At 40.0% G+C, this 24,287-nt stretch overlaps 2 protein-coding genes across 3 annotated transcripts in view; one reads left to right on the top strand and one right to left on the bottom strand.

The window, feature by feature from the left end:
• Tktl1 (transketolase-like 1) overlaps positions 1-15,202 on the bottom strand; it is a 32,939-nt gene extending 17,737 nt beyond the window's left edge. Inside the window, exons 1-7 of the mRNA NM_001109534.1 lie at positions 15,069-15,202; positions 11,262-11,379; positions 9,067-9,164; positions 7,404-7,595; positions 7,198-7,325; positions 5,397-5,590; positions 4,068-4,232 (exon numbers count right to left, since the gene is read on the bottom strand). Coding sequence (NP_001103004.1) covers positions 4,068-4,232; positions 5,397-5,590; positions 7,198-7,325; positions 7,404-7,595; positions 9,067-9,164; positions 11,262-11,379; positions 15,069-15,202 — 1,029 coding nt within the window. The remainder of the gene's footprint in view (positions 1-4,067; positions 4,233-5,396; positions 5,591-7,197; positions 7,326-7,403; positions 7,596-9,066; positions 9,165-11,261; positions 11,380-15,068) is intronic.
• Positions 14,892-24,287, top strand: part of Tex28 (testis expressed 28) — a 29,058-nt gene continuing 19,662 nt past the window's right edge. The window contains exons 1-5 of one of the 2 annotated variants that reach the window (NM_001191103.2): positions 14,903-15,044; positions 16,123-16,199; positions 17,422-17,442; positions 18,359-18,386; positions 23,732-23,821. In NM_001191103.2, coding sequence (NP_001178032.1) covers positions 23,810-23,821 — 12 coding nt within the window. In that variant the 5' untranslated portion in view covers positions 14,903-15,044; positions 16,123-16,199; positions 17,422-17,442; positions 18,359-18,386; positions 23,732-23,809. Of the gene's footprint in view, positions 15,045-16,122; positions 16,200-17,421; positions 17,443-18,358; positions 18,387-23,731; positions 23,822-24,287 lie in introns of both variants that reach the window. The other variant, XM_087600812.1, reaches the window with a different exon arrangement.

Genomic DNA, 24,287 nt, shown 5'->3' with positions numbered 1-24,287 from the left:
TAGGTGGGTGGTTTATATCTTTATCAATTGGTTGTGTAAGTTTACTGTATGGATGTACTATGGATTGAGAATTTAACATGTACATCTGATTGTTGAGTTACAGTTTGTTGAGTCTTGATTTTACCCGGTGGCTGGAACCAGAGAGTTCTGAGGCTAGCAGAGAGCCTCCCGGAGAGATACTAATCTGAGATAAATTAGCACTAGTTCAAATGGCCAGAACTATCCAGAGAGTGCAACAGTCAGGGTACTCTAGAACCTGGAACTTCTGCCACTTTTTTATTTTTACTGCAACACATAGAGGCAAAAAGAGACTAAGGATTCCCTGGAGCTGGAGGCTGCCAAGCATTGGTATTAGATCTTTTAGTCAAGCAATCTCTCCAGCCCCTGGTGTGCATATTAATGGTATCCACTTTATACTGTTATTCTTTACAGCTCCTCTGGTAGGCACTCCAGGTTTATATACTCTAGAAGGCTTTAAGCTAGGACCTGATTTTCTGTTCTGGAAGCAAACTGGAACTTACCAAGGGGGATGGTGGTTGTGGCTGGTTCCAAAATCAAGATACTGAGAAAGGACCCAGGGTCTCTTTTCCCACTGTCTCTCTGCCAACCACCTTCCAGCTAACAAACTGTCAAAAAACATGTTTACACCCACCTTGATTTTATAGTGGGTGGCATTCTGGAGTATGAACCTTCAGATCAAACAGTAAACAATTTGAAATAATCATGTTGAGCCAGGCACTGTGGCTCACACCTGTAATCCCAGCACTTGTGAGGTAGGGACATGAAGATCAAACGTTTATGATTAATTTTTAGCTATGTAATAAGTTCCTAGCAGGAGGCCTACCAAAGGGAGGCACAAAACATGTGGTTGTTGACTGAAGTAATCAGTGAAGCAATCGTACCAGCAAGCTTTTTTGACAGGGAGCTCAATTTTGAAAAAATATGATTCCACCTATTTCCCCCCTAAATTCCACAGTATTGGGAGGTTAGAAAAATGCTATAAAAGAACAATAGGGCCCTTCTGGTCTGAACCAGTGCCCTGAGCATACTTGGGCTCTGCACCTATTCCTACAACACTACAACACTACAATACCCAGAGGAAGCTGGACTCCCAGTGCTCTAACACGTCCAGGATCAGAGGTGCTCTGAAATGCCCAGGATCTCAGGATTAGAGAGGAAGCTTATCTCCCAAGAGATTGGACCCAACATGGATCTCAGGATCACAGGATCCTAGAATCACAGGATCCCAGAGACAGCTGGACTCTGAGGAGTTCTGACACAACCAGGATCACAGGTTGGGCAGGCTGCAGTCAGAGACAGCAAGGGCAGGTAACACTAGAGATAACCAGATGGTGAGAGGCAAGCCCAAGAACATAAGCAACAGAAACCAAGGCTGCTTGGCATTATCAGAACCCATTTCTCCTACTTCAGCAAGTCTTGGATACCCTATCACATAGGAAAAGCAAGATTCTGATTTAAAAATCACATCTAATGATGATGATAGAGGACTTTAGGAAGGACATAAATAAAGAAATACAAGAGAACACAGGTAAACAGGTCGAAGCCCTTAAAGAGGAAACACAAAAATCCCTTAAAGAATAACAGGAAAATACAACCAAACAGGAGAAGGAATTAAACAAAACTATCCAGGATATGAAAATAGAAATAGAACCAATAAAGAAATCACAAAGGGAGACAACCCTTGAGATAGAAAACTGAGGGAAGAGACCAAGAGTCATAGATTCGAGTATTACCTACAGAATACAAGAGATAGAAGAGAGACTCTCAGGGGCAGAAGATACCATAGAAAATATCAACACAAGAGTCAAACAAAATGTAAAACACAAAAAATCTCCTAGCCCGAAACATCCAGGAAATCCAGGACGCAATGAGAAGATCAAACCAAAGGACAATAGGTATAGAAGAGAGTGAAGACTCCCAACTTAAAAGGCCAGTAAATATCTTCAACAAAATTATAGAAGAAAACTTCCCTAAGCTAAAGAAACAGATGCCCATAATCATACAAGAAACCTATAGAACTTGGAATAGATTGGATCAGAAAAGATACAATCCACAGACCACATGAAGCTCAAGAAGAAGGATGACCAAAGTGCAGGTGTTTCAGTCCTTTTTAAACGGAGGAATAAAAATATTCATAGGAAGAAATACAAAATGTGAAGCAGGGGTGGAAGGAAAGGCCATCCAGAGACTGCCATACATTGGGATCCATCCCATATGCAATTACCAAATCAGACACTATTGGGGATGCCAAGAAGTGCATGCTGACAGGAGCCTGACATAACTGTCTCCTGAGAGGCTCTGCAGAGCCAGACAAATTTAGAGGCAGATGCTCACAGCCAACCATTGAACTAAGAACAGGGTTCCCAATGGAGGAGTTAGCTAAAGGACAGAGATAACTGAATGGGTTTGCAACCCCATAGGAAGAACAACAATATCAACCAACTGGACTCCACCAGAGCTCCCAGGGACTAAACCATCGAAGAGTGCACATGGAGGGACCCATGTCTCCAGCTGCATATGTAGCAGAGGATGGCCTTGTTGGCCACCAATGGGAGGAGAGGGCTTTGGTCCTGTGAAGCCTCATTGTCCCAGTGTAGGGGAATGCCAGGGTGCGGAGGCGGGTAGAAGTGGTTGGGAAAGTAGGGGAGCACCCTCATGGAGGGAGGGGATTGGGGGATGAATGGGGGGTTTCCAGAGGGGAATCTAGGAAAGTGGATAACATTTGAAATGTAAATAAGAAAATATCCCATAAAAGAAAAGAAAAGAGAAAAAATAACTATGTGGTCAGCAGACTATAGCACCCTAAAGAGCTGGCTGGAATGACCATCTAAACAGGTATGATGCTTGACTCCAGCCAATGGCTTTCATGAGGGAATGCCAACCCACTGGAAGTTTCTTCTTTCCAAGAGAATCTAGAAATTTGGATTTTATGTAAAATCCTCTGAATTTTCAATACGCAACTCATTTTTTAAAAAAAGTTGGAAACTATTTCTTTCAAAATCTAAAATCCACATGCACTCTGCTAGTCTAGTTCCTTGTCTAACAAACAACAACAACAACAACAACAACAACAACAACAACAACAAAACCCCCAATGTGGTTGTCAGAGGTTTTTTAAGCCTCTGCAATGTAAAGACAAGAGAAAGCTATCATTCTCTAAGTGGGTAGGTCTTGGTTTTAGAGTTCCAAGGGTTTCCTGGCATCAATTCCTTTTTCTTAAGAAAGGTGCAGGACCAGGTGGGGGTGGCCCACACCTTTAATCTCAGTACTCTTGAGTCAGAGGCAGGCAACTCTCTGAGTTCAAGGCCATCCCAGTGTACAGAATGAGTTCTTTGATAGCCAGGGCTACACAGAGAAACCCTGTCTCAACCTCTCTGCCCCCAAACAAAAAAATGAAAGAGAATGTTGCACTCTTGGTAGAGAAAGAGGCACAGATAAGCAGAGCAGATTTACCCTGGGTTCTTTGACTATTTGTATCCCCTTTTTTTATATTATTTGACAATTTCTAAGTATTGGTATTATTATTATTTTTTTGGTTCTTTTTTTCGGAGCTGGGGACCGAACCCAGGGCCTTGCGCTTCCTAGGCAAGCGCTCTACCACTGAGCTAAATCCCCAGCCCCATATTGGTATTATTTTAGTTACAAGAAATTGCTTAAGACAGGGTGTTCCTATTTTTCATTGGCTGGCCAGGAACTCACTTCATACACTAGGCTGACCTTGAACTCACAGAGATCTGGTAGTTACTTAATCTATCTGTCACTTTGTGGCCGTAAAACTGTCTAGTTATAGGCTAGATGGGACTGAAAGGGCCACTAGGGATCTTAGGACACTTCAGATCTAGAGTTGGCAGCCTTCTGCCTTCTATCTGTATGAACAGGATGCCCAGAGGGTGTTGGGCAGTTTACATACACCCTGTCCATAAGACATAGAAAGAACCTCTTTGACTTTAGGTGACTAGTACTATTTCCCTGGAATGTACAAATCCTTTCATAGACTGCTGACAGTTAATGAGAAAGGACTTGAGAGATCTGCATGATACACTCACCATGTTTTGTTCAGCAATATAACACTGGATGAACCTCTCTGGGTGTTCTTTCTTGAATATGTCAGAAAAGTTGCAGTTCTCGGTGTCACTATCCAGCACAATAACTCTGTCATTTTCATGGCCCAGTTTAGCCAGAGCCAAACCACATGCTCTTTGAGTAGACACCTTGAACAAAGAGTCAAGTGGTTAGATTTTCTTGGGAGTACACTTAGAAGGAAGTTAGTACTTTATAGAATTATAAATTGTTATCTTTAATAAATTTGATTTACCAGACAGGACATCAAGTGAGGGATGGGGTTGCCATCCTACAGTCAAAACTCTGACCCATAATTGTTCTTATCTAAAAGAACTGCAGGGATGGGAAATGGATTAGAGCCTGAGGGAAAGGACAAGCCAGTGACAGGCCCAAAGTGGGATCCAGCTCAAGGGGAGGCCCCAAGGCCTGACACTATTACTGATACTGTGGAGTGTTTACAAAAATGGGCCTAGCATGACTGCCCTCCAAAAGATCCAACAAACAGCTGAAAGAGTCAGGTGCAGATATTTGTACCCAACCAATGGACAGAAGCTGCTGACTGCCCCTGTGGTTGAATTAGGGAAAAGCTGGAAGATGCTGAGGAGGAGGGTGACCCTATAGGAGGATCAGCAGTCTCAACTAACTTGGACCTCCCTCTACCCCAGAATCTCTTAGACACTGGGCCACCAACCAGGCAACATATACCAGCTGATATGAGACCCCCATCACAAATACAGCAGAGGACTGCCAGGTCTGGACTCAGTCAGAGAAGATTCACCTAATTCTCAAGAGACTAGAGGCCCCAGGGAGAGGGAAGGTCTGGTAGGGTGGGTGGGGTGGGGACATCCTCATGGAGATGGGGGTGGGGTGGGGAGGAGGTATGGAGTGTGGAACAGTCAGTGGGTGGACCAGGAGGGGGATAGAATCTGGACTGTAAAAGAAAAATTAAAGAAAAATAAATTTTATGTACTAATAGTCTCCTTCAGAATCATCCATAAGGTGGTTAACACCTGTAACTTCAGAACTCAAGAAGTTCAAGTCTAGCCTGGGCTGTAGTTGAGGCCATATTTCAAAACAACAACAACAAAAAAAAACCTCAAAAAAACAAAAACCTTCCTTGAACCAATCAACTCACCCAGCCAAAACAAGAAGAAAGTCAGAGTTAGTAAGAGGAGGCATATTACCTTTACAACTTATAACCATCAGTCAAATTCCATTATTGTCTAATTGGTAAATGACGATTCCTGTGTATTAAGGAAGAAAAAAACAATTATAAAATATATGTTATTCAATATTCTACATCTTTTGCCTACCATGTCATCAGCTACATAAGCAGGGGGCGAGGCCATATGTATATCCATGATGTTAATTTGAGGTGAGTTCTCAATAGGGGGTGAAGGTACAAGAATTTTGTTGGACTGTATCTGGCTCTCAATTAATTTGATAATTGCATCTGCTCTTTCTTTTGGCATTGGCCTTCCATGCCAACTTTCTGCATCCTCAACATCTGCAATAAAACAAAGGATAGTTACTCCAGGTGCTTAATAAGCCAGATCATCTGAAAGTCACCTTGGGGGAAACGATAGCTGAATAGGAATCATAGGAATAAGGACCCAACATAGGGTGGATCCTGGCATACAACTGCAGTAAGAAAAAGCCTAAGAAATGTCCTATGACTTCTGAGGGAAGCATTTATTCATTTGCTGATGAATGGAGGGTTTAATGAAGGAAACAAGGCTGAAAAGATAGACCATGAGAGTGACAATTATTCATATGAGTTTTTACCCCAAGCAAGATTAAAATAAAAAAAAAGGTTTAGAAGAGGAATGAAAGATCAGATGTTATAGAAAGATTGCTGTTGCAGTACTGTGCTTGCAAGAGTGATCAGGAAGCAGACTCTTCATGAAGTTCAATAAAGACAATAGGGACTTCGTGACAACTAAGGTAGTAGGGAAGGAGGAGGGAATGTATATGAGATACACTCTAAGTAACTGGGTATGTAAGGAGGCATGTAAGGCACAGGTAAAAGGAAAACATTCAAGTTCTTGAAGGGGCTCATTGTTAAAGTTGTAATTTATCAAATCTGTAGAACTGGAATAAGGCTGTATTTTGGAGGAGGAGTCACAGATCAGTTTTATTCTAAAATATCTACATCATTTTAAAAATGATTACCCATTATATTTTTCAACTACTTAAACTTGAGAAAATAAATTTGAGGTAGAAAATTTCAGATGACAATCTTGAAATTTGCAAAGTTACATCTTGTCTTATTTCCTCTCTAATTTCAACTTATTCATAGTCCTCCCACTTTCCAGTGGATTAAGTAAATAAAAAAATATAATAATGAAAGTGAAAAATCTGAACTGAAATTCCACTGTTTCAGAATGGCCATACTAACTGTATAGTTTGGGATTGGGCAAGTATTTGAGTGGCTTCCTTAAACTAGCTGATGTTCTTATTTATGAGTTAATTAGAGGGCTGGAGAGACAGCTCATCGGTTAAGAGCACTGACTGTTCTTCCAGAGGTCCTGAGTTCAATTCCCAGAAACCACATGGTGGCTCACAACCATCTGTAATGGAATCTGATGCCCTCTTCTGGTGTGTCTGAAGACAGCTACAGTGTACTCATATAAATAAATATTTAAAAAATGAGTTAATTAGAATAAAATTACTTTATTTAAAAAATAAGTCTCTTTCTCTACCCCTCAGTTCCCAATCTTCTGTTCTCTTACGTTCTTCCAGAAAGTCTAGATCTAGACAAGTGAATATGCATATATCACTTTATTCATGGGCTTACCCCTACATATACCATACTTTCTGACTCTGAAGCATACAAATCCTTCTCTGTTAGGGAATTGTTCTCCCTTGTGAACTGTTCCACTAGCCACTCCCTTACAAGTGTAAAAAAGCACTGTTTACTTGGTAGAAGGGGTTTTGGCTACTCCTCCTATCCTAAACAAACATATTAGCTAGTGAAGTCAAGAGAGAAGCAGCCTCTAGCATGTAATCAGCATTAATGTTGTTCACTATAGAAATCGTCAGCCTAGTCAATGACTCTGCCTGTTCTACTCCATGGACAAATGTTTTGAATACTCACAGGAAGAAAACACTTACTTGGCATGCCTCGGGCCTTGAAGGTTTTGGCAACCACAGCAGTGGGCTTGCCTCTTACTTGAGCTGCCTGTGAGAATACACGGCATAGGGTCTCCACATTACGGCCATCCACCACGTAAGTATTCCACCTGTCATTGAGGAGGTTATATTACAATGAAGAAGGAAGATGGGACAGAAAAAAGACACAGGAACAGAGGCACAATTACCCAAAGGCTTCACAACGCTTCTGGTAGATGCCAACGCAGTGCTCAACAGACATGGAGCTACTGTGTCCAATGCGGTTCACATCAAAGATTGCCATAAGATTGTCCAGATTGTAGTAGGATGCAAAGGCAAATGCCTCCCAAACAGAGCCTTCTGTGGACTCTTCATCCCCCAGAAGACAGAACACCCGGTAGCTAGAAACAAATCAAGAAATAGTTAGGAGCCTTTTGGGGCTCACTTGGGCCACTCAAGCAAATGTATTTCAGGGAGATATAAAGAGAGTGGGGAGGGAGGGGAAGGGAAGGAGGATAGGAGTGGGGAGGGGCCAAGGATGGGAGGGAGGGAGGGAGGAAGGGAGAGATCCTGGGAGGTGCTTCAGACCCCAATGCCTTTAAGATAATTTTCTTCATCAATTCTTCCCTAGCTTAGCAGCGGAGGAAACAAAATCTGAGCCTCATGAGATGAATTTTACGTTTGAACAGCAGTCTCATTACAGTTCTAATACTATTTTTTAAGCTGCTTCTGTTCCCTTTCTTGGTTTGTCAGCAAGCAAGAGGGAATGAGAAAGCAGGTTCCTGAAACATGTAAACAAGTTACATATGTTTTGTTTAGCAGAAAGCTCCATTTTTAAAGCAGTTAGTTCTGAACTTAAAATTTTGTTTATAATCATCATAGTATGGAAACATCCTACCTAGGGAGCTTTGTTCCACTATAAACAGTACATTTCTCTGCAGCAGAGACATGATACATTTATACCAGAAAAATGCACCCTAGACCTCATGAAAGTACTGTGGGTTTAAGAAACAGTTTTTACAACAGTTTTATTTATTTTATGTGTATGAATGTTTTCTTTGTGTACATGTCTAAGTCAGTGTCAGATTCTCTGGAACTGAAGTTACAGAAAGTAGTGAACTGCCATGTGGGTGCTAGGAATCCAATCTGGGTCCTCTGGAAGACCAACCAGTGAGTGCTCTTAACTGCTAAGCCACCTATCTTCCTATCTCTTAAGAACAGTTATTAAAATCAAGGTAGTAACTAAGAGGCTATCATGGATAAAACTTTTTAGCAGTTCTGAGAAAACGGAACAATAAGGCTGTTGTAGGGGTGGAGGAAACACAACAAAGTACTTCCAAAGGGATTTTATAAGTTGAAACAAAGTTTCCAGAGATCTAGATAGCTATCTTCTAAGATCCTGGGAAAGTGAAGCACCACACCCTGGAGAAACTGAACCAGAGGAGCTCACCACAGGCAGTAGAGGCTGCAGGAAGTTCCAGGTCTAAACCAGGCATTTCACTTGCAGGCATTACGGGTCCAAAAAAAAAAAAAAAAAAAAAAAAAGAGACTGTGAACCAACCCAGTAAAGGACCTGTGTAACTAATATTTGTGTTACTAACATTTTGGGGCTCCCAATGCAAAGTACATGTTGTTCATTCCACTGTGAAATTTTCAGAACAAACATGAAGCTGTCTCAGAAAATATTAGTGTTCTAATATTGCAGTCACCATTAACATCCAATCAGAGATGCTAGAACAGTTCCATAAATGTAATTTATTTTTTGCTTCAATACCATGTAACCAGAACTTTCAAAACCATCACTTGCATCTCAAACCAATGAGGCAAACTGCAGGGGTGGGGCAGTGAAGTAGATTCTGGTAAGCTCCTTACCTGGCTTGGTCAAAGTACTTGCCAGTATATGCCATCCCACGGGCAGCTCCTAGTCCTTGCCCAGGCCATCCTGTTGCTACTTTAACAAACGGTATTCCCTGTAAGAGAAAAGAGACCTAGTGAATATAGGAAGAGCTGCAGGACATGAGCTTTGGGCAGATTTGTGGTAGGAGGGATAGTTCCAATAGGTACCCATTTGTGGTACCAAGTGCAGTTTACTCCTTTTTACCCGTTGGACAGGAGCCTAACATGGCTACCCTCTGAGAGGCCCAACAAGCAGCTAAAAGAGTAGATACTAGCATCCAACCAATGGATGGAAGCCAGGGACCCCTCTGGTTGAATTAGGGAAAAGCTGGAAGAAGCTGAGGAGGAGGGCAATCCTGTAGGAGGACCAGCAGTCTCAATTAACCTAGACCGCCCCCCAAGATTTCTCAGATACTGGACCACCAACCAGGCAGCATACACCAGCTGATATGAGGCCCCCAACACTTATACGGCAGAGGACTCCCAGGTCTGGGTTCAGTCAGAGAAGATGCACCTAATTAGCCCTTAAGAAACTTGAGGCCCCAGGGAGTGAGGAGGCCTGGTGGGGTGGGAGTGGGAGTATGGACATCCTCAAGGAGCCGGGGAGTGCGGGTGGGGAGGAAGTATGGGATGGGGAGCAATTGGGGGGGCAGACTGGTAGGGGATGAGGTCTAGATCATAAAAAAAGATTAAAGAATAAAAATAAATAAATTTTAAAAATGGAAAGATGACTGTGTATGAGTAAAGTAGCTTGAGTTTCTGTTTTGACTTCTCTAAATGATAGACTGTGACATGGACGTTTAAGCCAAAAAACATTTCTTCTCAAGTTGTTTTTGGTCAGAGTATTTCACTAATAACAGAGAAACACCTAGAGTAACAAGATCTGGTTACCAGATGTCTTACATGCTCTTCTATCTTTTCCTCCTAGCTGTGAAGCTGAAGGCAAATACGCCTTAGGACTTTGTTTTTTTGGCACAGAGTCAGAACTTCCACTTAAGAGTAGGAGACTATAGGACAGATTGAGACTATGGGTTGGGTACCAGAAAGAAGCCTGATATGGCACAAGGGCCCTGTTTCTTATCCCACATTTCTTTTAAATAGTCTATTTTTGTAGTTCAGCGTGGCCTGGGACTATGTAGTTTAGTCTGGCCTCAAACTTGGTAATTTTCCTGTCTCAGCTGTCTAAGTGTATAGATTACAGGTGTGTGTCATCACACCCAGCTAGGGTTCTTTTCTTTTTTTCTTTTTTTCTTTTTTCTTTTTTTCGGAGCTGGGGACCGATCCCAGGGCCTTGCGCTTGCTAGGCAAGCGCTCTACCACTGAGCTAAATCCCCAACCCCTCTTTTCTTTTTTTTTTTTATCAACTATTATGCATTGAGGGGCACAACTTGGGAGTGGTAATGGCTAGAATAAAAGGGAAGAATTTGCTCCCAGGCAGTGCTTATCTTTCTCCAAGCACAAGCATGTTTCAAGACATTGTTCACACAAAGATCTTTTGGCTACTTCCTAGGCTTACTTAGCTAGAAATGAAGTTGGCAAAATCCCTTCAGTTTTGGGTTGATGCTTCTTCCAAGTCATTCTCAGTTTTCTGCAGGTTCAGCAAGGCAAATTCACTGAAGTCATGTGAATCTCAAAGCCTAACAGAGGATGGGAGAAGTATGATCTGCCAATGGGGACTAGGTGGAGTGAGGTAGTAAGGTAGAGTACTGCCAAAAGAAAAAAAAAGGAAAAAGAAAGAAAGAAGAGAAAGGAAGGAAGGAAGAAAGGAAGGAAGGGAGGAAAGAGAAGACGGCTATATGCCATCTTTTTTGGCACACATGTCCAAGTGGGCCTCACTAGAACAATTTTTTACTGTAAATAAAAATAAGGAGCAAATGGCCCATTTCAAGCCTATTAATACATGGTTCCTTTAAAGAGTATGTTAAGAAGCAAGCTTCAAGCCAATTACACACCATAATTCCAGAACTCAGGAGTTGAAGGTAGTTCATGTGTTACATGGTGAGCTGAAGGCTAGCTTAGGCTATACAAGACCTTGTCCTGTTCTGAAAAACGGGAAAAAAATCCAAACAAGACCAACAAAGCCCCACTGCCAAAATAAACAAATAAACAAAAAAACCCCCAAAACTCCAAGCAAACAAAAACAACAAGCAGCAGTATTCCCATCACCATACCTTTGAAAGGATGCATCGGTCATTGTCTGGGTTTTCAGGGTCTTCCTGTTTATATCTCATTGTATAGAAAAATAGCACAGACATGATCTCAGCAGCACTGCTGCATGGTGTGAGATAGCTGAAACGCAGATATGATTCAAGTCATTTCTCAGAGGCAAATGGTTCCCAATGGGCATCATGTACTTTTATGTAGCAGCAGTACACTGTGTCTTTCAACTAGAAGCAACAGTCATTTTCCCTAGCCTGACTGAATTCAGTCAAAAATCAGGAATGCTGGGTCATGATCCCCCATGCTTGAGTCACTAAGGGTCATCTTTGAGAGGTCAACAATCTCTCAATCCCTCTTTCTCTCTGCACACAGTGACACAGTCTGAACCTAGCACTCTTCTATCAGAGGAGCACCATGCACTGGGGCTTATGTTCAAGTGACTGACTTGAGCAATCTTTCACTCATATGCTATTATTTGTAGAACTTTCACAAGCTTCATTCTATTAGAACCACCACATAGATTGCATTCTACTACTTCAAATAAATTTCTTTTTTAAAAGATTCTTGGTTGGGGATTTAGCTCAGTGGTAGAGCGCTTGCCTAGCAAGCGCAAGGCCCTGGGTTCGGTCCCCAGCTCCGGAAAAAAAAAAAAAGGAAAAAGAAAAAAAAAGATTCTTGTAATTTATGTATATGAGTGTTTTGTCTAAAAATACATTTGTACACCAGAAGAGGGCACTGGATCCCATGGGAGTACAGTTATAGATGGCTGTGAGCCACCATCTGCGTGCTGGGAATTGAATTCAGGACCTCTGGAAGAATAGCCACTGCTTTTAACTGCTAAGCCATTCCCCCCCCCCAACCCCTAAAATGAATCTCTTATAGGGGAGAGAGAACAGGACAGGAGATAAAACCTACTCTCTGAAAATATTTTCCAGCTATTCATTTGACAGAGTATTAATATTCAAAAGACAAAGAACTCAAAAATTTAATGACAAATTAAAGTGGGCAAATAGTCTAAATAGATTTTCAAAAAAAGATGTAAGAATGGTCAACAACTATATAAAAATATTTAGCATCATTAGTTATCAAACATATAAATCTAAACTACAATAAGGGTTAGGCATGATGGCCAATACCTGTAATCCCAGGATTCAAGAGGCTGAAGCTGGAAGCTAGCTTAGATCCTCAGCATCAAAAAGATCAAACAAACAACTATAATGAAATATTGTCTCATCCCACCCAAAAAAATTGTTATAAAAAAACAAAGAAGTGTTTGCCTTGTAAAACCAAGGACTCCAGTTCAATCACAAGAACCCAAGCTTTAAAAAACAAAACAAAACAAAACAATGGAGAGCAATTTCTGTACTATCTAATCTATTTCAGAATAAGGTAGGCTTGTGATAAGCATTTCTTTTTAAATGAGTGCCCCAGAACTCTGTAGACCAGGCTGGCCTCCAACTCACAGAGATCTGCCTGCCTCTGCCTATCAAGTTCTGGGAGTAAGGGTATACACCGCCACTGCCACCGTGCCTGTTTAATATTTGCCTCCTTAAACCCATTTCTCTGTAGTTGATAAAATTAAAAGACATAAATAAATGTATTTGCTTCATTAAAAAAAGAAAAAAGCTTGGATGGACAGTTGGTGTATGCCTTTAATCTCAGCACTTGGAGGCAGAGCCAGGCAGATCTCTGAGTTAGAGGCCAGCCTGATCTACAGAGTGAGTTTCAGGACAGCTAGGGCTACACAAAGAAACCCTGTCTCGAGAAAAAAAGAAAAGCCTAGTGTGATATACTGTGTAACTATAACCTCAGTAGGGGGTGATGGTCATGGTGGTAGACCTGAGATAACATTAAGAGGCATAAAACAAAAACCTAAAACAGAAAAAATCTTGAGTCTTAACTACCTTGTCCTCTTAATGTCATAGTCCAGGTTTTAGGCCAAATTATTTTTGTAGTGTTGGGGATGGAACTTACAGCCTCCCACATGCTAGGCAGTAGTCTAAAACTGAGATGCACTCCCAATCCCAGGGCATGATGAAAAAAAAACATGCAAAGTATTTTGTGTGGCTACAAGGACATGAAATTAGAAACTAACAGAAAAATAGAAAACATCCAACGGAGTTGTGGATATTAAATAATGAACTCATACAAACCAAAAGAAAAAATATTATAAAGAAAATTAGAAACAGATGCATCAAAATAAAAGCAAAACTCAAATTTTATGCAAAAAGTAGTGCAAAGAAAAATGTATAGCTAAAACTCATTTTTAACAATTTCCTCCTTCCTTCTTTTGTTTTTTAAGACAGTGTTCCACTGTGTAGTCTTGGCTGTCCAAGAACTCACTCTGTAGACCAGGCTGGCTTCAAACTCACAGAGATCTGCCTGCCTCTGCCTACCAAGTGTTGGGAGGAAAGGCATACACCACCATTGCCTGGCTATTTTTAACAATTTCTAATCAACAACCTAACTTTACTACTTAAGGAACTACAAAAGAACTAAACCAAAAGTCTTTAAGAGAAGGAAAGAATAATAAAGATCATAGCAGAAATAAAAAAAAATGGTGTGGCAAATGAGGGAGAAAAATCTGCAAAACTAATTTTTTTGTGCTATGCTGGTGATCAAGACCAAGAGCATAGGCAAGTGCTTTGCTCTGAAGTACAATCCGCAGGATCCAAAGTTGGTTCTTGTGAAAGATTAGCAAAACTTTAGTTAGAACAGAAAAAGCAAAACTATAAAGACTGAAATAACTCAGAAAATGAAAATGGGGCTATTCTGTCATCCTACAGAAATAAACAAGAAATTTTACAATAACACCAACAACTGTATCCAAAAAAGAAAAAAAAAACTTTGTTAATCAAAATAACTGAAAAAATTCCTAGAAACAGAAAACTTAACAAGACCTGGCTAGTAGTAGTAAGCCTGAATAGACATACAAGAACTAGTTTATTGAAAAACTATGGAGAAGATGGGTGTAGTGGTGTTTGTCTTTAATCCCAGCACTCAGGAGGCAGAAGCAGAAGAATCTTTGTGAGATATACATATATATCGAAAAAGAACCCCGTAAAAGAAAAAGACCAAAAACAAAACAAAACAAAAACAAAAACAAAAACAAAAACAAAAAAAACTGTGAGGGGAAAAAAACAGCAGATAAGCAGTGTTATTGGCCTTAATCCCAAATGTTGTGGAGGCAGGAGAATCCTTTGGATTCAGTTCAGGGATGGTCTGAATTACAGAGACTAAACAACCTGTTCTTTATCAATATCAATGCAAAATTACCTTCAACAAATATCAGTAAACCCACTAACCAGTATTTTTTTTTTACAAGTTATCCACTATTTTTTTGAAAATACACCTCTTGTGTGCTGCCTCTCACATTTCTTCTTTCCTGCCACACCTTCTGGAGCACTGCCCCTCTGGTGATCTTAACAGAGTCGAATTTATTTTCCTGAGTAATGGTCACACAGTCATGACCAACCCCAACTCCACTGCAATTGCTTATACACAAAACGCCATTTCTAGCTAAAATGCCAAACTAGAGCTAGCTTGATAAATACCAGGAACACTGCACATTCACCCAATTGGGTTCTAGATTTTTCTTTACTAAGGAAGTCTTATAGGCTTCCAGAACTTTGGTCACAATGTAGTCAGGGGTGTACCCCTACTATCAGGGCTGAAGAGGACTGAACCTCATGGGCATCTAGAAGCAGTAGGGTGGCTCCCAGAAGGCAGAAAATGGAGGATAACCACAGGTTCCCTTCACCTCACAGTTTCAGAAAGAACCAAAGAACCGCATGGTAAGGCCTTCCCAGGCTCCTTACCTAGTGGTCGAGGAACTTGTGGTCCTGATAAAACGGATTCGCAGGCGGTTGGCCATGTCCCGCAACACCTGCAATGTCTTTTCATCAGGCCCAGCATCGTGGGCCATCCCAACGCTTGCCTCAGCTTCTGACATAAGTCCTCTGTGTTGCGCTCCGCCGCTGTAAATGGCTGACTCAGCCTTGCCGCTCAGTTAAAGGGCCCTGGCATGCCCCGCCCAGACACGCCCTGCCCTGTCACCAACTGATCCCTCCGCACTTGCGCACGCGCACACGCTTTCTAATGGGGGCTTATGCCTCAACTCTGCCTGTCTATCCCTCCGCCACAAGTCCGTTACTTGGTCACACAAGTCTATCTCAGTTATGTGTGTCCCGACATAAATATATTATATAATATATATTATATGTATATATGTATGTGTATATATGTATATATGTGTATATATGTATCTCTATATATCCCTCCATCATGAATGTACTCTTTTGTTGTTGTACATGTAGCCTTCCACTGCACTCACTGCACGTGTAGTCTACCGTTGTTGCACATGTATCTCTCCCCTGAATGTATCCTTCCGCTTTTCACAGATGTGTATGCTTTTCAGTACAAGTTTGCCCCTCTGCCACACGACTATATGCTGCTTCTGTGTGGCCATTTCAAGAGAATTTTGAACATTTGTCACTTGCATTTTCAGCACCATACACGTCAATTTTATTCCTATATATTTTCTTTGTGTTATGAATTTCTCAAAGGGACTACCACCATGTTCAGGTACAGTTTTCCTTGAAGGCAAAAAAAAAAAAAGTTCTGTAATTAGAGTGTAGTCATGGCTGGAGATGTAGAGAATGGAGTGAACATTGTGAAATTTAAAATAGTTGTAATAGTGATGTTGATATTCACATTTTATCACCATATTAAAAAGTACATCCTGGAATTCCAAAGGTATTGATGGTTACGCCTCACATAAGGCAGTCCAGCCTCTAATCAGATTTCTTAGCTGGTGAGGTGAGCTGGCCATCTTTAGACTTTAAGATGTTTCTGAGCTATTTTCCTTTCTAGACCTTTCTGTCCAACAAGCCTGGAGTGACTGTTTAGTCCAAAACCGGCCCGTAACTTGACTGTGGAGCCTGACTTGGGTGAGTTTTCATTATGGCAGAATATTTGGGCTTTTTTTTTTAACTCTTGGGCTATGTCCCAAGACATGGTTCATCTCAAAGACTTGGGATAACCTTTCACACTGTCTTGGTACCTGGTGATGTGCCAGTTTCAGTAACGTGTTAGTCCTAGTGCAGTATCGTGACACAAAAGTTATGAATTCCTGTGTAAGACCCCCAAATTTGTCACTTAAGTGCCACCCACTGGACTTTGCTGTTCTTGCTAGGTTAAAAGGTTCCTGCATTTAAATTTTCAGTATGCCTAAAAACCAGCTGCCTGATTTAGCATGGTAGAGAATCTGAATTGATTTTACTTAGAGTATGTGAGTATTCCTTTCCTTCCATTCTCATAACTACTGAATATTACTAGTACTTTTAAATTTAATTTAATTTTAATTTTAATTTAGCAATCTGATTGGTAAGTGAATATATTTAATTAATGCTTTGATTTACAAATTGCTGATCACTTTATTTTTAAGCTTTTTAAAAATTATTTATTTTTATGCATATGAATGTTTTGCCTGCATGTATGTGCAACATGTACATGCCTAGTGCCAGAAGACATCAGAAGAGGGCTTTGGATCCCTTGTAACAGGAATGAATGGATTTGGATTCCTTGTAACAGGAATGTAACATGGCTATGAACCACCATCTGGGTGCTGGGAATCTAACCTCTATAATAGCAAGGAGTACTCTTTACTATTAAGCAATCTCTTCAGTCCCTTTCCCAGTTTTTTTCCTTTCCCAGTTTTTAAAAAAACTATTGTTTGTTATTTATTCAAAGTTCAGAATATCTGAAATATTTGATACTATTTTCTCATATTTTATTTAGTGATATTGTTTTTAGATTACTAATTTATATCATTTCCTTAAGTATGATGCTGATTAGTCATTTATTATAAATATTTAGCCTTTATACCCTTAATCTATATCTTTTAGTTGTTTTTTTTAAGATTTATTTATTTAATGTATGTGAGTACACTGTTTCAGACACACCAGAAGAGGGCATCAGATCCCATTACAGATGGTTGTGAGCCACTATATGGTTGCTGGAAGAGCAGTCAATGCTCTTAACTGCTGAGCCATCTCTCCAGCCCCCTGTTTTTAGTTTTTAATGGTAAGCTAGATACTTTATTTTTAAGAAAAAGTTAAACAAAAAGTTAAACAAAACCTAAAATTTAACTTTATTTTTCCTTCTATACAGTAGGTCACAAGAGTTTTTAAGGTAATAAAATATGTAAATAATTTTTATGGCATGTGGGCTTGAGCATTGCTTAGAAAGGTCTTTTCTATTCAAAGATTGTAAAAATGTTTATTATATACTTTTAACTTTTCTTGAGTTAACTATTTAATTATTTTATTTTATGTGTATGGGTGTTTTGTCTGCATATATGTGTATGCTCCACATCCATGCCTGGTGCCTGAGGGCATCAGAAGTAGGCTTCAGATCCCCAGAAAGTGGAGTTACAGATGGTTGCGGGTCACCATATGGGTGTTGGGAATTAAACTCAGGTTCTCTGTAAGAGCAACAAATGCTTTTAACTGCTAAGCGTGCCTTGAGCCATCTTTTTTTCTTTCTATTTTTTCGGAGCTGAGGACTGAACCCAGGGCCTTGCGCTGCCTTGAGCCATTTTAAATGTACTTTTAGTATTTAATAGTTGTACTTCTTATGTTTAGTTCTTTATTCTGTCTGGAGTCTCATACTATACATAAAGTAGCACTATACTCTTTGAGTAGCCTAAGAATCTAATTTAGTATCCCCTCACCCAAAAAGTTCACAGATACTTTGCATTTTCTCTTCTAAACTTTGAAGTCAGTTAATTTGAGACTCACAAGATACTCTCAATTGGATTTTTTGTTCATTTGATTGGCTTTTTTTTTTTTTTTTTTGAGATAGGGTTTCACTGTGTGATCCAGGCTGACCTTGAATTCTTGCTCCTGTCTCCCAAGTGATGGGATTGCAAGCATGTGCCCCCATACACGGCACTGTTTGATTTTTAACTGTCATTTAATGGAATGATATATATCTGGACATTTATAATATTAATTAATCTCCCTAAGATAATGATATATAGCTATTAATAATCACATCTTATTAACATCTTACTTTATATTTTCTTTTTTTTTTTGTGGTGATGGAGATCAAATCTTAGTCCTCACAAATCCCAGGTAAGCCCTCTATTCCTGAGATACACTCCCAGTTCTTAAAAAAAATCATTAGTGTTTATGCATGTGTGTATGTAGGACAACTTTGTGGAGTTGGATCTCTTCCACGTTTTTGCGGGTTTTGTGGATTGAACTCAGGTCTCTAGGCTTGCATAACAGGTACCTTTGCCCACTTTGTCATCTTGCTGGCTTTTCTTGTAGATTTATTTGTTTCGTTTTGTTGGTTTTGCTTTGGCTTTTTTAAAAGAACACATGGTATCAGTAGCCTAGGCTGGCCTGAAACTGGAGATCCTCATGTCTGAGCTCTCCAAGTTCTAGAGTTACATATAGGTATGCCACTAGGCTATGTTTTCTTATTTAAATCTGTAAATATACTTTATTATTAATTAACATGTATGGAATATGTGTGTGTATGCATGCACAAATACAGAAGTATATAATTCCATTGTGCATTTGTGGGTGTTTAAGAGGACAACTTTTAGTAGTTCTTTCTTTACACCATAAGTTCTTAGGATCCATTTCAGGTCATCAGGCTTCGAAGCAAGAGATTTTTTTTTTTAATCCACGAAGGCTTTTTTGCCAACCCTTCTCCTGATTTTGTTTTGTTTTTATTTTCCTTCCTAAATATTTATTTTATGTGCATTGTTATTTTGCCTGCAAGTATGTCTGTATAAGGATGTCAGATCCCCTGGAGTTATAGACAGTTGTGAGCTGCTGTGTGGGTCCTAGGAATTGAACTCAGGTCCTCTGGAACAGCAGCCAGTGCTCTTATTCATTGAGCCATCTCTTTCTTTGCTTTTTAAATAACAAAAGCAGGGTCATTTTATTAACAGACAGTATTATTCCAAGGAAAAGGAAGTAGGCCAAAGTAAAGAAAGGTTAATTCTTTTTTTCAATTTTGATTTGTGTTTTGTTATTTTGTTTGTTTACATTTAGATTGAACCTTTTTTCTGTTGATTTGAGACAGGGTCTATGTGGCCAAGGGGAGCCTCAAGTTGACTGAGGCTGAGGTTGAGCTCCTCTAGCTCTTCCTTTTTTGGAGGTGCTGAGGTTAAAGACCTATGCACCTCAATTACCTTATTTTAAGCAGTGCTGTGGAATCTTACCCAGGACTTTTGGTGTGTTAGATGGGCCCTCTGAGCAATATCCTTAGCATTTTTTTTAGTAATTTGTGTGTGTCAGAGGTGGGGAGGCTGTGAGTGTTCGAGTATTAATACACAGAGTCAAAGGATAACTTAGTGGGAATCAGTTATTTTCTTTTACCATGTAGATTCCAGGAGTGGAGCTCAGGTCATCTGGCTTAGTGGCAAGCATTGTTATCCTAGGAGCTGTCTCACTAGCCTGTCTTTTTTAAATATAAATTTATTTTATTTGTTATTATTGTGTGCATGTCACTGTGTACCCCTAAATTCCTGGGCTTAGACTACTGAATGACTGAGACTACGTGTGTGTATCCCCATGTCTGGCTTCTTTCTTTCTTCTGGACTAAGCAAGTTCCATTTTTGTGTCTTAATTATTTGGAATTTATGTATGTAGTTTCTGTTCTTCTAGTGGTTAGTAGTTACTTTTGATTTTGCGTGTGTGTGTGTCTTGTAGTGTGTGTGGTGTATATACATATATGTGCGGGTATGTGCACTAGTGCACACATGGCAGAGGCCAGAGGAGGTTGTCAAGTTTCCTGTTCTAGTAACTCTCCATCTTATTCCTTTGATACTTGACCTTTCACTGAACCTACACTGGTGTCCAGTAAGCCCAAGCAATCTTCATGTTTCCACTCTCCTATAGCACTGGGATTACGGGGGTTGGGGGTTATTTGTTTTGAGTCAGGGTTTCTTTGTATTGCCTTGGTTGTCCTGGTACTTGCTCTATACATCAGATTTGCCTCAAACTCACAGTGATCCATCTGCCTCTGCCTTTCAAGTGCTGGAATTAAAGGCATGTGCCACCACTGCCTGGCTCATTCTCTTTTTACATAGGTACCATGGTCTGAAATCAGGTCCTCATGCTTCTGTCGTTATCCATGGAGTCATCTCTCGAGTTCCTTACTTTTAACCTTTTACACCGACATATTTTGCCTTCGATTTTGATTTTAATTTTTTCAATTTTGATTTTATATTGTGTCTATAAAATTCCCCCCAGAATAAGTTATAAGCAAAATTTTATTTTCCCTAAAAAGTTATTTAGTTCCTTCACTTGCCAAAGTATACATAAACATAATTTAAGCCTAAGTCAACAAAGTTTTCTGTAAATGTCCAGATAGCATTTTAGGTAGTTATGGTATTTGCTGAAATGCCTTTGCTCTGCCTTTGTAACTTCAAAGGTGCCTTAGATGGTGGGGAAGTTAATGTGGCCCTAGACAAATACCTTTTCTTTCCTTTGTTTCTTTTTCTTCTTTTGTTTTGTTTTGTTTGGGACAGGGTTTCTCTGTGCCCTGGTTGTCCTTGCTATTTCAATCTCATAATTTTTGTATGTTCTGATTGGTTCCACTTTTTTAAAATCTCTTTTTAAAAATGTACTTTTTAAAAGCTATTTTCTCACATATTACATCCTGACTGCAGTTTCCCCTCCCTACCCCAAGTCTCTCCTCTGTACCTCCCCTCTCCCCCACATCCACTCTTCTTGCCACCTTGCCTCCCCTCAGAAAAGAGCAGGCCTCTCAGGGACACAAACCAAGCACAGCATAACAAGCTACATTAAGACCAGGCACATCAAGACTGATGAGGTAACCCAGTAGAAGGAAAAGGGTCCCATAAGCGAAGAGTTAGAGACAACCCCTACTTCCATTGTTAGGAATTCAGCTCTTTAGAAGGTATAAATGTAAGCCTGGAATGGTGGCATATATAGAAGGCAGAGGCAGGCAGGCAGATCTCTGTAAATTCTTAAAGGCAAGCCTGCTCTACACAGAGAATTCCATAGCTTCACAGAAAGATTCTGTCTCAAAAAGAAAAGGCATTAATGTTTGCATGCCATTCAAAACCAAGTAGTGGACCTACATGGTAGATTTTGACAATTCTTGGTGCCACAGCTAAGTATTTCTACTAAACTTATTACCAAAAAATCTTAGCAACTTTATTTTTTAAAAAGCTTTTTATTGGTTCTCTGTGAATTTCACATTTCACTCGTCTCCCTGTCCCCTTGTACCTACCCTCTATCTTTGCAGCTCCCCCTCCCAAAGAAAAAATCTTGTGGAAATTATAATCTGTTCCAGTGTGTCCTACAGTATACACTTTAGTCCATACATTTTTACTTGCAATGAGTCGTGGGAATGTTTTGAGGCCCCTGGCTTCTGCTACACTATCAGTACTAGATCCTCACCTAGACTCCTCTTCGATATCTGTTGTTGCCCTGTGTCAGGGATCCTGTAGTTTTTTGATCTGTAGCACCAGCCCCTTCATACACTTGTTCATCAATGGAGTAGATGTTGGTGTGAGCCGGCCCAAAGCCCTGGATATGGGCTTGGGTAGTAGCTGAGATGGTCAGCTGGCGAGCTCTCCTGTAACCACGCCACTGGGGTAGGTTCTCCAGCACTGTTCTGACTAGCTCATCCAATGCCACAGTGGGCAAGGGGTACCAATCCTTCTGCTCTTATGCCCTCGGGGCTGACTCATCTGTGCCCACACTATCAGAATCAGCTGTACTATGTTATCCACGTGAAGTTCCTGCAGCAAGCAAGGGGTGGGTCAGCTCTCCCACTCTCAGACTCTCAGAGTTAACTCACCTCATCCATCCCTCCCCTCTGCAACCAGGACCAACTCTACTTTGTTGTTCAGGTGAGGGCAAGTTTATGTTTTCAGTTAAAGGAAGATATAACTTAACATAAAAACATTATCAACATCCAGGTTCTAACTACCCACTGTCCACTCTCCAGAATCAAAAATTTTCCACACTTTTGCTGTTTTGCTTGGCATTTGCCTCCAGTTATCTAAACAATTTAATTATGGAATCCTATTTAATTATGTTTTTGTATTTTAGGAACTGTTGGTCGATTTCTTATAGGAAAGATGATGATGTAGCTCTTTCACCTATCTCTTCTCTAGCTATCACATACTTCATATTTGGCCTTCCTTCTTGCCCAGTGCACACTGATGATTTCAAGTGCATCATATTTTTTTCGGGTTTACACTATCAAATTCTCAAATCCAAGGGAATACTAGTCACAAATGAATAATTAGTGTAACTTCTTTTCCTTCCTTATCTAACATTTTATTTTCTCTGGAGTCAACATTTGTACTCCCTCGAATTCAGCAGTTCTACCAAGTGTCCATGTAAAAATCTCCTACCTATGTGTTTAAAGATGTCTAGTATTCTAGTCACTTGATTCCCAGTAGCTCTTAGAAAGAACTTTGTGCTTATATGTGTGCATTTGCCCATATTTGCATGTATTCAGGCCAGGAGTAGATGTCAGGTTATCTTTCTCATCTCTACCTTAAATTTTTTTTTACAAATTTTATTTAACATTTATTTTATGTAAATTTGTGTTTTGCCTGCATGTATGTATATGCACCATATGCATGCCTAATACAGGAAGACTGAAGAAGACATCAGATCCCCTCGAACTAGAGTTACAGATATTTGTAAGCCACCATGTGTGTGCTAGGAACCAAACTGGTCTTGTGAAAAAGCAACAAGTACTCTTAACCATTGATGAATCTCTCGCTCTAGCCCCTCCAGCATTTCCTTCCTTCCTCCCCCTTCACGGAACCTGGAACTCACCAATTAAGCTAGGTCGGATGGCTATTAAGCCACTGGGATCCTCCTGTTTCTACCCCGAGCACTGGGGATCCAGCATCAGGCCCTCAATTTACCCACTGAGCCATTTCCTTATTCCCAAAGGAACCTTTTTTTTCTCTCCCAGCAGTCAGGAGCACAGGCTCCTTTTTTATTATCTGGAAAATAGAAAATTATATTTTCCTCTCTCTTTCCTCCTTCCTCTCTTCACTCCTCCATCTAGCACCCTGCTTTCTAAGTCAATCTGGAGAAAGATTGTAGAGGAAGTAAACTATTTGAGTTCTTTCATGTCTGAAAATGTTTACCTGTGCATTGGAATATAAGCAGCAAGTTTTACCTCATATGAAGCCCTGGGTCAATCCCTTGCATGTAAAAGTATAGGAAAGAAAGTAGAGGTGAGGGAGACAATAGAAAAGAAGGCAACAGAAAAGCAAAAGGGAGAGGAGAAAAGGAAGGAAAGGGGGAAAAGTCCCTATCTTAGAAAATGACTTTAGTATAACATTCTAGGTTGGAAATCATTTATTCTTCAAGCCTCAAAGGCATTACTTCAGCCTTTGAAGTCTGACGACATTCTGAATTCCAATTCCTTGAATCTAACTCAATTTATTTTTCTCCAACAGTATATCTCTTCTGGTATTGAGGATACTATTCTTGATTTTATTGATGCTATTAAGAAGTCAGATTGCAGTCTAAAAGTCATGGTTTTAAAGGTAATATGTTTCCCTTCTCTGGTTTTAATACCTTGTCTCTTGATACAGATCTATTTCTGAGTTTGTTTGTTTTATTCTACCTGAGATTTATTAAGCTTCTTAATGTGTTGATTTGTGACTTTTGTTAGTTATAAAAAGTTCTTTTCAAATATTTATTCTATCTTCTCACACTGGTATAGTGAGAAGATTTTTGTTTTATTTCCTCATTCTGTCTTCTGTATCTGTTTAAAGTTTCTATTTCTTTACAGTTCTGTGCAGGATTCCTGATACCTTTCTTTTCCAGGTCTATTTTACTATTTACCAGTTTTCTCTAGTCATATAAAATCTGCTATTAAATCCATCTATTAAACATTTAAAACATTTTTTAAAATTGCAGAATCTAGCATAAGCACACAAAGGTCCAGAAAACATAAATATATATCTTAAGAAAAGGAGAAGGGGAGGGTCTCTGTGATGGGGGACTGGG

Source organism: Rattus norvegicus, chromosome X (assembly GCF_021556685.1).
Source record: "Rattus norvegicus strain SHRSP/BbbUtx chromosome X, alternate assembly SHRSP_T2T, whole genome shotgun sequence".
NCBI classification, from domain to species: domain Eukaryota; kingdom Metazoa; phylum Chordata; class Mammalia; order Rodentia; family Muridae; genus Rattus; species Rattus norvegicus.
This window is presented reverse-complemented; position numbering and strand designations above follow the sequence as displayed.